The sequence below is a fragment of the Tachypleus tridentatus genome, chromosome 10 (assembly GCF_004210375.1).
Source record: "Tachypleus tridentatus isolate NWPU-2018 chromosome 10, ASM421037v1, whole genome shotgun sequence".
Classification (NCBI taxonomy): domain Eukaryota; kingdom Metazoa; phylum Arthropoda; class Merostomata; order Xiphosura; family Limulidae; genus Tachypleus; species Tachypleus tridentatus.
In genome coordinates, this window is record NC_134834.1 from 55,398,996 (window position 1) to 55,414,472 (window position 15,477).

Here is a 15,477-nt window from a genome sequence, read left to right on the forward strand (position 1 = left end):
GACTTCTATTGTGATGATTACAAGGTTAGTATGGCCTGTAATTGAGATGCCTCACCACATCATGACTGAGCCTCCTCCAAAGTGATCATGTTCAATGGCATTCTGAGGCCAGTTGTACGTACTCACCGGGGCATCTCCAAACTCTCCTGTGTCTGTCTAGAAAGTCCGTGCATGAGCAAGGCTTATCAGTGAAGAGTACAGCCCTCTGTTGTTATGCAATCTACCTCTTGTGTTCTGAAGCCCACTGCAATCATATTTGCCTGTGCTGTTATCTTAAAGGAATATGAACAGCAGGACATCTAACTCTCAAGTGAGCTTTGTGAAGACATCTTTACACTGTCTGTGTAGGCATTCAGACTCCTGTGGCATCTTGGAGGGATTTATGGAGGTTAACAGCTGGAGCAAAGCAATTCCTTTGAGCTTGGATAGTCAAGTAGCAGTCTTGTTGTGGAGTTGTTAGTCTTTTACTTCCTCCACTGTGTCTCCTATTGACTCTGTCAAACCATCTAAACCTATTCCAGAGTTTGAATATCACACTTAGAGATGTACCAAGAGCAGCAGCAACCCTGCATTGAATCATGCCTCCCTATAGTATCCCAACAATCCTCTTAAGTTATGTAAAGGAAAGACAATGCTTTATCTAAACAAGGTATTTTCTGCACTACATAATCTCAGTAAGACCAATTTTAGCATGCATTGGTCATTGATCTCAAATTAAGGACCTCACAGTTTCACTGTATGAACTTTCAATTTGGGGTATGGTGAGAAAACAAAGCCAGGATCCAGTGAAAGTCACTCAGGCAGAAGGTTTGCACTTCTCAGACAATGCACAGATAATAGATTTCCCAGCTGTCTTTTTTTTTTTCAGAACTGACCTTTGTTAACATTAGTGTACCTATTATGTGAAAACATGACCCATAGCAACTGTTGATTATTTCAACAATTGTTTACTCAAAAACGTTTAGAATTCATATATTATAATTTTGGAACACCTGTTATTTAATGTTATTTGCAAAGAAAAATGTATAAAACTTTCAAACTTACATTCTTGCACAACTTTAGAGTCCAGCTTGTAAACAATGTATTTATTGATTATTTTAAAGAATTTGTTAACTTATCCCAAGTAATATGTTTATATTTGCTAAGAAACTATTATTCCTTGACAATATAATTTTATTTCTCACATGATTTTCTAACTTTTTCTGGATTTTATTATCAAAGTCTTTTGGTTCCTACTCTTTCATGACCTCACAGTTTTGTCTTAAAACTAATCTTAAATAGAAAACTAAAACTACTTTGAATAACAAGTTTGTTTTGCCAGCAATGAAATTTATATCGAATTTTGCATGAGAAATAATGTTCAAATTGCTTACTTTAGTTTTTCACTTATTTGTTGTTTATGCTTAAAACGTTTGTCACTTAATATATTGATTAATTGTTTTGTTGCAGAGATGGCCTTCCTTATTGTGAGAATGATTACCAGCAACTTTTTGGAGTTAAATGTGGTTGCTGTAATCTTTATATCACAGGAAAGGTGTTGCAAGTAAGTGTTACTAAAGATAAAAATATAGTTTGAAATATGTACAAAGCACTAAACTGATATAACAGGTTTCTCCCAAGTAATGTTTACAGGCTTCAATCCACATTTGTAGAAATTAATTAAAGTAGTTGTATTATATGTTATGGCTTCTCAGAATTAACTATATAATACTCTTTTTGGAGTCCATATGGACCACAACTAAATAATGATAGTTATAATGACTCCCAACTTATTAAATATGCAAATAAATTTATTTAATCTGATATATATTATTGGAAATGAGCAAAAAATTAAATGTTCTTTGAATTCAATTTTTATTTACTGTTTACAATGGGTTGACCTAGGATAGGAACTTAAGTGCATGTAAAGATTAAGGGAGTACTTAAGAGTTAAATTAATATTTATCACTTTTTAAAAATCACAAAAAACAGTATTATATTTCAATTTTATAAATCATGTAATTACATATTGGAAATAAATATGTCATTTACTCCTTGAGTCTTCCAATTACAGACTAATTTTCTATTATTAGTAAAAGTAAGTTCAGTGGAAAACCAGTGTAAGGACTGTAATGTGACCATTCTAATAGTATAGCTAGCTTTTCTTACTGTAGGCTGGTGAAAATCATCACTTCCATCCAAGTTGTGCTCGGTGCTCTAAATGTGGTGATCATTTTGGTGATGGTGAAGAAATGTATATGCAAGGTAAATGTTCATGCTATTTTCATTAATGTGAGGCACAGATAGCCTAGTTGCTTTTGTCATAAAACACCAAACCAACCAATCAACTCATTAATGTGTGACATACTGTAAGTTTGAATTACTTACAGAAGCTATTTCCAATTTTATGTATAAAGTTGTGCCAGAAGCCTTGCATCTACATATGGTTAATATGAGCTTTTGTTTAAGAAAAGAGAAAGTGAGAAAGTATTTCAAAATCTTTGATTTTCTAAACTCAGAAAATGAAAAACATTAGTTTTTTTATCTTTATTGAAATATATACCAGTTTTAATTTTGCAATGTATTTTGTGAGCATTTCTTAGGCAAGCATATAGTTTATATTTTGAAGAAATGTGTTTCATATATTTAAAAATATTTACATTGAAGTGAATGTGATTGTGTTACCATTAGAATTGCCACTCATAATTACTATGTGTATGATGTGGGAGACTTGTGAATAGCATTTATTTGTTTTGTATGTTTTTGTTATGCAAATTGCAGATTACTCTATGTATATGATTTGCATTAAAGTTAATTTTATTAAAGGTTGCTGTAGAATGTTTAAAGAACAGTTGGTGTTGGAAGGTACATCTCGAGTTTGAATCTATTTAGACTTGTTAACTAATAAGAACACAAGATTAATTCAGATTGAAATGCTGTAGGTGGAGCCATCTGGCATCCAAGATGTGGAGAAGCTCCAGAAGAAATACTAACTGATGGATATATAAATGGTCAAACAAAACAAGAAGATATGACTGATGGCCAGGTGTGTGTTTTTTTATTATTCAACTTTTTACCTGCTTAAGCTGGTTTTTGCAGTAATTGATACATTTCTAAGTGATATTAGTTAGTTAGTGCACATTTAAGTTAATTTAAGAAGTTAACTTCAGTAAGTAAGGTTTAAATGTAAAACCAATAAAAGGTTGATAGACAGTGAAGATAAGAAAATAGTTTCCATGAAAACTGTTTCTATTAAAAAAAACATTGGTTGAATGCGTTTCAGCTTTTAAACCAAAAATTCATGTTTCCTTTTCCTTCAATTATTTTAATTCTCTATTATGTCACTGACTTTATAGTTTATTACATAATTTTTGTTTGTGTTTTTTCGCTTGTTAGTACACAATAGGTCAATCTCACTCCCCAAATCTATCAAGCTCAAGCTCTGCAAGTCCACATGGTTCTCTTACAAGACAGGTTAGTAGAATAGATGTTGAGAATGTCTTTTTAACAATATAATTGTTATTTGTCATATACTTTTAAGTTACATGATGTGATAAAGAAAGTTAATATTTTATTTTTTTTTTATCTTTTTACCTTTATAATATTAATTTTCATATAAACATGTAAGCTTTAGTAGATTAAATTTAAATCTTAATATATGGGTTTTATAGTGTATTGATAATATTTTTCAATACAAATATTAATCAGTAAGAAACAGGTTACAGTTAAAACAATTTGTTAGAATAAAGATAATTGTATATTGTTAATGTCTTTTTCTTGAATAGTTTTGTCTGCCAAGTTTGAAGAATTGACAATAACATTTAATTCATTGACTAATAAGATGGGTATTTTTTTAAGGAATGTTTTGAAACAATGTAAGGAGATGTGATACAAGATCTGTAATACCAGCTAAAAAAATGTCAGTACAATCTTCCTTAACAGTAAATTTCCAGGACACACACTTCATGAAAAACAAAATAAAGATAAACATCAAGAGCAAACTAGAATAAAATTACAGACACACAGTCATATTCCTTTATGACATTAGCCTAAAATTACAGATGACTTACAAACAGCATAAAACAGTACAACATAATTACAGTTAGTACACACCAAACCACTTAAAGACCCAATGAAGAAGAAAAACACCATTTACAACATCCTCTGTAAATGTGGATTCTAATATATTGAAAAAACTAAGTGATAAACCACAAAAAGCAAAACTTAAATATCCCTCTATAAAAACATTTAAATATTTAATTCAAGTTATAATGGATGAGACTATTTGAGTTGATAATGTATCAGACTTCCATCACACTACAAGCACAGAAGTAGCCCTTGAACTTTCTTGAGAACAGCAACAAAATAGAAGCCAAAATAACTAAGACAACAGTCTTTTAATTTTCAGTAGAAAAATATGTGAATAGTTTATTTATATGTCTTAAGTTTTATTAATTCACTTTTTTTTTCAATTTGCTTTTGATTATATTCTCTTTATTGCCCAGTAGAAACATTATCCCTTACACCACTTCCTTTTTAATTTTGATGGAGTTTGAAAGTAGACCAATTATTTTCTACATTGTAATTTTACTGATTTATTTTTGTTTGCTTTTTTTTATGTAGTATGGTCATAAACATACAAGGAACTATCAAGAAAAAGAAGATCTTCTAGCTGGTGACCTCAGTCGGGTTTACACCATCAGTTACTTGACAGCAGAACCCATACAGGGGTACCTCAGACGACCCATTCAGCCCTATCCACCAAAATCTCCACAATTTCACAGACCCCAAGGTTGGTTGATGAAGAAGGCTGCTTTCAAAATCCATTCTTTGGCTGTGAAAAAAACATATTTTTCTTCAGCATTTCTTTTACAGATCTTGCAAAAGATCTCTTGTTAAGAAACATTAGAAATGTTGTTAGGGAAGTAACTTAACCTGATTGTACTGTATAGATTTGAAGTCTACTAGGATTAGGCCTAACTTTCATTTCTATTTTTAAGTATGTAGTGAACTTATAATTTGATATGAGCTTTAGCATTTTTGTTATTAACATGCTAGAAATACAATAAAACAATTACAGTCAGGTTTTAATTTCTTCAGAATGTATTTGCCAGTATTCACACAAGATTTTATCAGCTGTGCATTGTAAAACATTTGTTGTTTTTTATTCACAACCAGTAATTGTTTGTAGTAGTTTTTTGTGTATAGTAAAAATAGCTAGACATTTTATATTGGGTTTAAATGAACTAACTAATATGAACATATCTAAATTTTGCTCAGTATACCAGGGAAAAAGACTAACCTCAGGAAGCTGGGCTTATCTCAGCTTGCCAGGGTTATACTTGAACAAAATTTTCACAATAAAGGGAGTAGAATGGGAACTTAAGAAATATTAAAGTAAGGGCCTTTATTTCTGTTTAATTTCACTAATTATTAAATGAAAGAGTGGAGGTTAAGAGTTTTTTGTGTGAGTACAGATATAGGATTTTTTTTTCTGCTCTAAGAATATGTTAGGTTGGGAGTTATACATTGTAAAATTTTAGGACAGTTTACTTTTGTGTAAATGTTATATCTAAATATTAAGGGCAACTACCTTTCCATTACTGGCTGCAGACAGCAAAAGGCAGTAGGAGTTGAGGCACAGTGGGCTTAAGCACTCAGCTCCCAAACCTCAACTGATTCTCCTTAACTGCTAGTGAATTTTACATTAGTGTAGGATCATTTTTGACAAGTGGAATATCCCTAAAGTACCTGGGTGCTATAACCACAGACTATTCATTATGACTTACAGATGACAACATGGAAGGGTAATGGAACTATTATTTTGAATTATAGTGTTACTATAATGTTTTTTATTATATTTATATTCTTAGTACTTAAACTTATTTATATATTATAATAATCACTTAAATGTATTGTTTTTATCAGTAGGTAAAGTATACCTTATGTGTATCATCTTCTTGGCTGTATTTAAATATGGCATTATGAATATAATAAAAAATGCTTTGACAATATAAGGATTTTTTGGTACTGTCCCCATCCCCCATACACAGAGTACTTCTACATTAGTGTTTATTTAATTTCAATGCAAAAAATTTTATACTGTAATTGAAGCAAGAAACTATGGATGATATTTTAGAAGTAAAGTATTTAACATTTATGAATTCAAATATTCTATAATTTATATTTAAAACTAAATGTGATAATATTTAGAGGAGGAGAGGTATAAAGTCTGGTTTAGTTTTAGAAGTAATTACATTTGTTACACTGTAGTTTTTTGTTCATTTATAATGAATGAATTAGATAGGAAATAATTCTTTTATAGATAATTTAGGCAGAACATTCATGATGAACAAAGATAAAATGAGCAGCAATTGCTTAGTTCACAGTTAGATTTGTAGATTAGTCTTCCAGGACTCTCTACAAGTGTCACTCTGACCTAGTTAGTTGTTGACCATTTCCCCATTTTTTTGTGCACCAGGTATTAAGTAAATATTCTTTACCTAAAAATCTTATTTCACCAATAACCAAACTCCATAGAAGTCTTCATTAAACTAATATTACATATAAATATTTTGAACTGCATGTAACATGTTGTTAAAGGTTATGCAGATTATGATTTTATGCTTTTCATAACACCGCTGGCCCGGCATGGCCAGGTGGTTAAGGAGCTCGACTCATAATTTGAGGGTCGCGGCTTTGAATCCCCTTTGCACCAAACATGCTTGCCCTTTCAACCATGGGGGCATTATAATGTGATGGTCAATCCCACTATTTGTTGGTAAAAGAGTAGCTGAAGAGTTGGTGGTGGGTGATGATGACTAGTTGCCTTTCCTCTTGTCTTACACTGCCAAATTAGGGACAGCTAGTGCAGATAGCCCTTGTGTAGCTTTGTGTGAAATTCTAAAACAAACAAACAAAACACTGCTACTAAATCTGTGTACATTCAGTAATAAATGTCTTATCTAAGTAAAATTTCCTAACATAGCAGAACAAAAAATTATTAAATTTGTTGCAACAAATATCAACATTAAAACTATGCAATGCAGAAGTAAACTGCTAACTTAGGCAAGAGTTCAAGTTAGAGGCACCATGAAACCAGCAAGTAGAATAAGATTTATTCAGATTTAAAGATGTAATACCAAAAGTTTTATTTATTTTTGTATGTGTAAGTTTTTCATACATTGCTAAAGAACATAATGGATTACATTAGGTGGTTGTCAAAAAAATAAAAGAATATACGTCAATAAGACCTAAAACTAGATCTATTTCAACTCATTATGAATATAGACTAAAAGTAATGTATTAACTTCATCCAAGTAGAACTTTACCTGAGTGAAAGGGTCTGAGAATATCAAGCAGTTGCATGATTTGTGAGATTATTGTGACTACAAATCTGGCCTTAAATCAACTGTATTTTTCTGTACTTCCCCTTTTATTTCAAGCTAATTAATTATATTACCAAAATAATGTAGCACACAGTTTTGTGCTACACACACACGTTTTGTTCATCCAAAAACACTTATTAATTAGCAAGCAAAATCAAGTAAAAACTCAGAATATGAAAACTGCAAAAAAAAGGGTTAACTGTATGTTATTTTATTTAATAACACAGCATTCCAAACATTTATTAATAAGATGTGTATGTATCAAGACATCATATGGCTGTTTTATGCTTTTTTTTTTGAAAACTTAATTTTTTCAATATTAAATGAATTTAAAATTAGGTTTTCTTTAAACATATTTTATAGAATTGGTCAATAAGTAATTTGTTTCTCTTGATATGAAGTTTCTGTATTTCAGAGAACAAAGCAAAAAAAACACCACTACCAAGAACACCAGTACCAAAACAAGGTTTGTTGTTTTTGGCATTTATGTCGGCTTAGTATGAGCATTGACTACAAACATTAGTTGAAGGTTTAGTTGAAACATTTATTGTAGGTCTTTACAACTTATAAAATAGAATTTTCACATAAGTACAAACATATCCAATGAGATATATTCACGTTTAGTAGTTAGCACATAGGATCACTTACAAACGTTGTAATATTTTCAAAATGAGACCCAAAACTCGAGAGCTTTTCAATAGTCAATTATTTGAAAGCACTCAAGTTTTGGGTCTCATTTTGAAAATATTATAATGAGATATATATCATTAATGTACATAAATATTCAATTTTTTAAAAATTTTTATTTATATTCAAGCATCTACAAAAGTGATTTAAAGCAGCTTATAAAACATAAAAAGATATACTGAATATGAATAAGTTTTATAAGTTCAACATCTATGTTTGTAAAATGTAGTATAATTGTTATTTTTAATGCCTTCCTGGATTGTGGTTAAACACCATGTGATATTGAACAACTGATTTAATTATTGTTGCACTCTTGTTTCCAGTGCCTCAGCAGTAAATCTGTTGACTTGTAATGCTAAAAACTGGGTTTTATTACTGTGAAGAGCACAACACAAATAGTCCACTGTGTAGCTTTACACTTAACAACAAACAAACTGTTGCACCTCCATTTCCTCAATCAGTTAACTTAAACCTTGTTTACAAGAATAAAAGGAAAATTAAAGATTTAAAAATGAAAAACATGATTTATTACTATGGTTTTAGAATATGTAATGCTGGTACAAAATCACTAAAAAATTGTATTTTAGATTGGAATATGATTTCATGCCTCAGTTTAAATTTTAAAATGTTTCTTTATAATTTTTATGATACTTGATTATTTGGGCTAGTATCCCAAACTGAAACTTGTGTAAAGGATGAAAATCTTTACTCATAGCTGTCTCTTTTCAATTAATAAATTAATAGATGTTAATTAATACTTTTGAATATCTTGTATTATTAATTTCAACTATAGATTACTGACTTTTTTATTGTTTTCTTTTTCATGTTTGGACTACTAAAGGAATGTCAGTCTTAGGTAAGTAATAGATTAACTTTGATTGTTGTTTTAGATTATCTTATCAAAGTGAAATAACATGTTGTGTGTAGTGGCAAAATAACATATAAATAATAAATAAAATTTTCGTTCTTTCATGAATTAGTTTTTTTGCATTTTACAAATAATAACTGATTATTAAAAACGTCCTCCAGATTTTGTTGGTTGAGTTTTTATATGATTTTTTAATTTAAAAAATTTAACTTTTTATGTTGCTTTATGAGCAAAGTATAATTGTTCAGTATATTTTCGTTAATTTAATAATAATGTAATTTTTTTTAGGTTTTTTAGATGTATGCCATCCTTTTCTAAAGAAGAATACTCATTTTTGTTTGTTTGAATTCCAGTGGAATCTATTCAAGCAAGTGTTCCTCGACCTCATTCTCCATACATGAATAATGAAGAGCCAATAGAACTGTCCCAGTACCCTGGTGCTCATCCTCCAAAATCTACAGAAGTTGCTAGAATTGAAAGAGATGATTTTCCTGCACCACCTTTTCCTTACACTGATGCTGGTATACAGATATGAAATTATCTTTTTTTTAAAAGATGTGAAATTTCAGGTAGAATTTTATGGTAATAAAAAAAGTGAAAGGACATAATTTCACCAAAAAATAAATAAACCTGAACTGATGTTTGGCTAATCATTATTATTTTTTTATTTTACAAGAAATGGTTTATAAATAAACCACTGTACAGACAAATTTAAATTGACATTATGATGTCTCTCTACAATAATTCTCAAATAACAAATATCACAACTAGTCACCCTCAACATTGAAATAATTATCAGTGTTTTTGGAACACAAAAATCTCCTCGAAATTACATTGTAACACGTTGGCTTCTAAGAAATGAGGTTGAGTAGTTGAGGTATCTCAACTTGTACAGACACAGAAGTACCTGAGCACAGTACAGAAGTATAAATTGTGAACTTTCAACATATATCTAATAATGATGTAAAAGAAATAGGGTATTGCTACATAGTTGTTTGCCTCTCTTTATCTCTCTCTTTATATATACACATGTAATTCACAACCTTAAAGTGGTAAACATACATTATCACAATAAAACATTTTTGCCAAATTTCTAGGAGCAAACTGAGATAAAACCAAGTTAAACACTTTAAAAAAGTAATAGTTAATGGAAGTGCAGTACAAAAATACAACTACAACTAGGAGAATCACATGTTCATTTTTTTGAAAGAAAACATTATTTTTACTGCAATTCAGATTCACTTGTTAATTCCGTACCAAAATAGAAACTTGATATAAGCAAACCAAAAAAGTAATAAACAATGTAAATTGCACCATGGGATATTTTTTTTTCATTTTATGTATGAAAAGCCTGTTGCAGTTGCTTTTCTTTCAATTTTATTTGAAATATGTGTATAAAACTTAAAATTTGAACTTCATGGTGCATATTTAAAGCATAATATATATGATTTGAATGATTTTAAGTTTGAAAGATGAACATTTTAAGCTGGTTCTAATTTTTAACTTAAATGTTCTTCTCTTTTACTTTACTAATTATGCAAGAATTTCTTAGTAGAATGTAAAAACAACAAACACTAATTTGACATTTATTTTTAGAACATAAACAACTTTTGAGTGGCAACTCCAAACAGTTTGAAGTTGATGAGACTGATGAAGGAGATAGAGAGGAGGAAGTACAGGAAGACCCACGTTTAAAAAAAGAAGAGAAAGAGTTATCAAAAATAGCAAGTGGAATTGGCAAGGTAAGCTTAGAGTTATTTTTAAAAATATCCTTTCTACTGGTTCCACTAGTTATTTTCTAACATTTCGATCTGCTTGTTTCTAGTTTGTTTTTACTGGCAATTGCTAATCACAACCACCAGTTGCTTTTACACTTTTACAACTGTTTGTATCTTATCAATTATTTTTGTCCAATTCTAACCATAACCACTAGTTACTTATAAACTGTTGTTAATATTTAGTTCTTTAAAGCTCTTACCACTAGCATTTATCAGTTACCAGTAGTGGCTTCTGAATAGTAATCATTGCTTATTTTCAGGAAGTTACCACTTTTTTATTTATGACTATTGTTATTATTTACTTTTAAAATATTTTTTAATCAATTATCATTTGTGTTTAGTATAGAAGATAAAGTTTTTTTGTTTTTATACCACAAAGAAATAAACAAAGGTTAAGCTTATAGCAGAAACTTGTTTTTTTATCAAGCATTTCAATTTGTGCCTCAACATTGAATTATAAGTACTACAAGATTGTTCTAATAGTGATAATTTCATTGCGAAGGGTCCCTGCAAGCACAGTGTCACCAGGATTTTCATACATTGAATGATTTGTGGTAAACAATATTTTTGGTGAATTATGCTATAAATATTTTGCAATATATTCATTGTGTAGACATTGTGATATTTTGGTACAGTATTATTTGAAGAAAAGTTGCAAACATGGGAGTAGTGCTACCAAGAAAATCAACAGGATTTTACACAAACTTTTACAACATTTAAAGAAATTTCTTTTTTTTTTTACATTTTCCAGGTATTCCTGAAGACTGTGCAAGAAAGAGAAAAAATACGAGCATGGAAGATGACACACATTGATCCTCGAAATGCTTCTCGAGCTCCCTCTGCCAGTCGGGAGGTTTCCATTAAGCTCCGTTATGATAGTCCTGTCAACGCCTGTAAGTTACCAAAATGACTTTTTTGTGTGTTTAGTACATTGTCTTTGGATATATTAAAAGTGTATAAAAGATCATCTTTGAGTATTACTGTAGAAATTTATGAATAATTAAACAACATGTATATTATATTATAGATTTTGTTGTTATTGTTTTTATATAGACATTTCCCTTCTGAGCTAGAGCAAAAAAGAAATATACATATGTATAAGGTAAAACAAAATATTTAAGTTGCTATGTTAGTTTAACAATTATATATTAAAATAATAAATGTTTTGACCATTTTGCTATTCCAAACAATATCTAATTTCTCTTTTTTGCCTAAACATCAACACTATAAGAAAATTGTTTATCCTTGTCTCTAAATCTTCCACTTTACAGTTTGAAGGTGTGAATTATTCCTAAATAGATGTCCCAAGTATGGGAAAGCCTGTAGCTTCAGTACTTGCCAATATATTTATAAGAATTGAAGACATTGCTACCTCAAATTCACTTTATAAACTAATTTTGTGGTTTTTATATGCTGATGATGTCTTCTCAGCTTTCAGTAACCATAATGTTATTCAGTTTTTCTCTCAACTAAACTAGATACACCCAAACATAAAATTAACGTTGGAAGAAATTTAATTCAAATTGCCATTTCTCAATGTTTTTGTTAAAAAGACAAACACAGACTTCCAAACCTCCATATTTTTGTAAAAACACTCACACTAGACTTTGTCTCTTGGAATTTCTTTTACATCCAATGCCAAAAGCTAGGTATATTAAAAGGAGCTAACTGTACATATAAGTTCCAACACTGATTGTTTCAGAAAAGAAAATGAAAATCTTAGATATCACTTTTGTGAACAAAGCATTTTCCATTCTGCTGTTGTTTATAAAGTAATTACTCTTTTTGAAAATAAGCCACACATTGCCACAGAAAGTGATTTTTTGAAGATGTTCCTGTTATTTATGTTTTAGTATTCATCCAAAACTTATGCTGTCAAAATAATTTAGTCGAAAACAGTCAGAGAGTATAAATTTGACATTAAAGTACAATTTATATTTTGCCTGAAAAGAAGCTAGTTATACAGATAATGTACTTCAGAAAATGTATATACGATTTAATGTACAAATTGGAAAAGCAGCTACATTGGTGAGACTAACAGACAACTTTCCACTCAGTTATGGAAACATTTAAAATCTCCATCTCATATTGTTGAATATGTCTATGAAAAACCATTCTTTTGATTCTTCCCACATAAAGGTTTGCAGCAAAGAGGACAACATTAACCTTTTCACATTGGCTAGTGTACACAGTTGTGTTCATGAGTCTGTATACACATTTGCACACATTAAGTATTTGTACTATAATTCTTGATGCAAATGTGTGTATCTTTACAAAACGTATTAGACTTTCAGTATAGATTCCATCTGTTTTGTACACAAAAAATAAGATTTTTAATGAAATAGTTTTACTAAAGATTTGTTGTGAAAATATTTAGTCTGTTTCATTACTAGTTCAAGTGCAAAGCAATTTGCTTGTTACCATTAAAAACTATTCTTTGTCCCCAAAATCTTCTTACTCTGTGTAATCTCACAAAATCTCCTAAGATCATTTCAAAAGTTTGTTTTCAGTAAGACTTTATGTTTTGTCTGTTATTTTCTGTACATTAACTATGTTAGGTAAATTTGACCAGTCTCACGACCACAATGAAAACATTAGGAAATAAACATAAATTGTGCTTTTTTTCATTCTAATGACTATAGATGACCACTCAAGAACACAAATTTTTAGACTAAATAGCTTAAGTCTTGAAAAATTGTACATTTATATATATTTATTATATTGACCTTCCACTCATGCCTGGCTAACATTACAGAACTTATATTGACAGGGAGCATGTACACTCATGTTACTGTACCCATTAATATAAAACTGACCTTTAATCTTGGCTGTGTTTTAGTGGACTAGTAATATTTTGTAATATACAGTCATATTTCAATTATTATACATTATATATATATATAGATTATTAGTATTTAGAAATAAGTTATTAAACTGATTTTTCTTAAATTAGAGAACAGTAAATGAAGAGGTAATGCAAGTAATCATTTCTTTGAACTGGGTTGCTGCATGATGTAGGTTGCTAGGCCTTTTAGAATTTCTCAAATGGAAGACATAAAACAAATATTTTTTTAGGCTTTATAAATATATATACAGTTGAATAACCAAGAAGTCGTAAATTACTACATTGATCCATACGATTCCACTATAATTTAACACGTTTAGTAACTATTCTGTATTTAGGCCTAAAAAAATAATGAAATTTTAAGCAGACTAAAGACAAACCTACTTCCTTCAAAGAATGAGGTGGCCTAACAGATTAAAATGGCTGAGAAAACCGCCAGGGGACATTCTAAACTATCGATCAGTTATTCACATATCACATATCAAAAATGGAAAGAGGTGAACAGGGCTACTGTGTTTGATTCAGTTCATAAGCCATATTTCAACAAAATGAAAAGATATGAGTTTCGTATTTTATATTCTACCTTATCAATAGAGGTAATTTGAGTTGTTGATTCATACAAAATAGACACATTATTTTGACATCAGAAACATGTAATTTCAACCAGTGCTGCATTCAACATACCATTTATCTCACAAAAACTGATAATTAGCTGTGTTCTTTTAGTACTTACTTTTAAGTTAGAAAATTAACTAATGCATAATACTAAAATTTGAATTATGATCTACAATTTTACAACAAAATATCAAGTTAACAATGCAAGTTAACAAATGTGATGACACAACATTTGACCCATGACTGACCTTGGTAGGTTTAATAGATTGAAGATAAAAGAAGCCCAATTAATTAAACATCATGACCATATTCTTAACAAATATAAAGGTGCTAATTTTAATTTCCTTTTCTTTATGGACATATAACATATTTCAATACTTAGACTCAAGCTTATACTTAATTTTAAAATTAACAGTTCATTGATAAATTATTTTATTGTTTACAGTTGGTTAGTGATACATTTGTAGATTACTGTTGTTATAGGATGTTTATCTGTTAGCTCCAGTTCTTGTATGCAACCTGATAATGCCAGGTAAACCTGGTGAAATAATGTGAATAAAATAAACAGTTTTACTGTATACAACCAATAAAATCTTGTGTGAACTTAATTCTTATGCTATTGGTCTCTTACTGGACAAGTAAAACCAGCAGAAATTTAGCACTTTGTTTTTATCAATATAAAATTTATTTAATAATCAAGATATTCATCACTTAGTAATCTGTTAATAGCCATATTTATTTATTTTCTTTTACAGTACAAATAGATTGCTTCTTGGAGAGAAATTTTCAGACTATAAGCAAATTAAATCTAATATTTGGTTTATAGTAAGAACTCTATAATATGTATAGGAAAACAAAATTGGCTAACATAAAATATAGTTTTACTGTCTGTGTAGATCTATATAGTTTAAGTATTTTAATATCAATGACCTAATTTACAAATAAATTGCTTTTCAGAAATTTCATTTGTATTTTCAGCCAAACTACATGTTTGGTAAATGGTGTTTCTTGCCAACAATGAATATTTGTGGTATTTATGCAAATGGATAAAAGTTGTGCTTTTACAAGAAAAAAAAAAATGCTGCTTCAATGTTTTTATTGTCTGATCAGCACCATCTCGAGCAATGGATCGGCCCCGACCATGGGAGGAAGATGAATTTGATCGAGGTTCTAGTAACAGATCATCCTTGGGTAAATCTGGTTACATCACACCAACCTACAATGGTAACTAAACCCACATGTATTATCTAAAGATTTAAAGCAGGACATTTTGTTATAATATCATAGAAAAAATAACCAGCTTCCTTCATTATTTCT

The 15,477-nt window shown here is 29.7% G+C and overlaps 1 protein-coding gene across 2 annotated transcripts in view; it reads left to right on the forward strand.

Moving 5' to 3' along the window:
* The window catches only part of LOC143229324 (actin-binding LIM protein 2-like), a 67,693-nt gene that overhangs the window by 38,038 nt on the left and 14,178 nt on the right, over window positions 1–15,477 (forward strand). For both annotated transcript variants that reach the window (XM_076461507.1, XM_076461506.1), the window contains exons 6-16: window positions 1,450–1,543; window positions 2,154–2,244; window positions 2,922–3,025; window positions 3,376–3,453; window positions 4,603–4,771; window positions 7,783–7,833; window positions 8,896–8,910; window positions 9,276–9,443; window positions 10,519–10,664; window positions 11,452–11,593; window positions 15,271–15,384. In XM_076461507.1, the coding sequence (XP_076317622.1) occupies window positions 1,450–1,543; window positions 2,154–2,244; window positions 2,922–3,025; window positions 3,376–3,453; window positions 4,603–4,771; window positions 7,783–7,833; window positions 8,896–8,910; window positions 9,276–9,443; window positions 10,519–10,664; window positions 11,452–11,593; window positions 15,271–15,384 (1,172 nt within the window). The remainder of the gene's footprint in view (window positions 1–1,449; window positions 1,544–2,153; window positions 2,245–2,921; window positions 3,026–3,375; window positions 3,454–4,602; window positions 4,772–7,782; window positions 7,834–8,895; window positions 8,911–9,275; window positions 9,444–10,518; window positions 10,665–11,451; window positions 11,594–15,270; window positions 15,385–15,477) is intronic.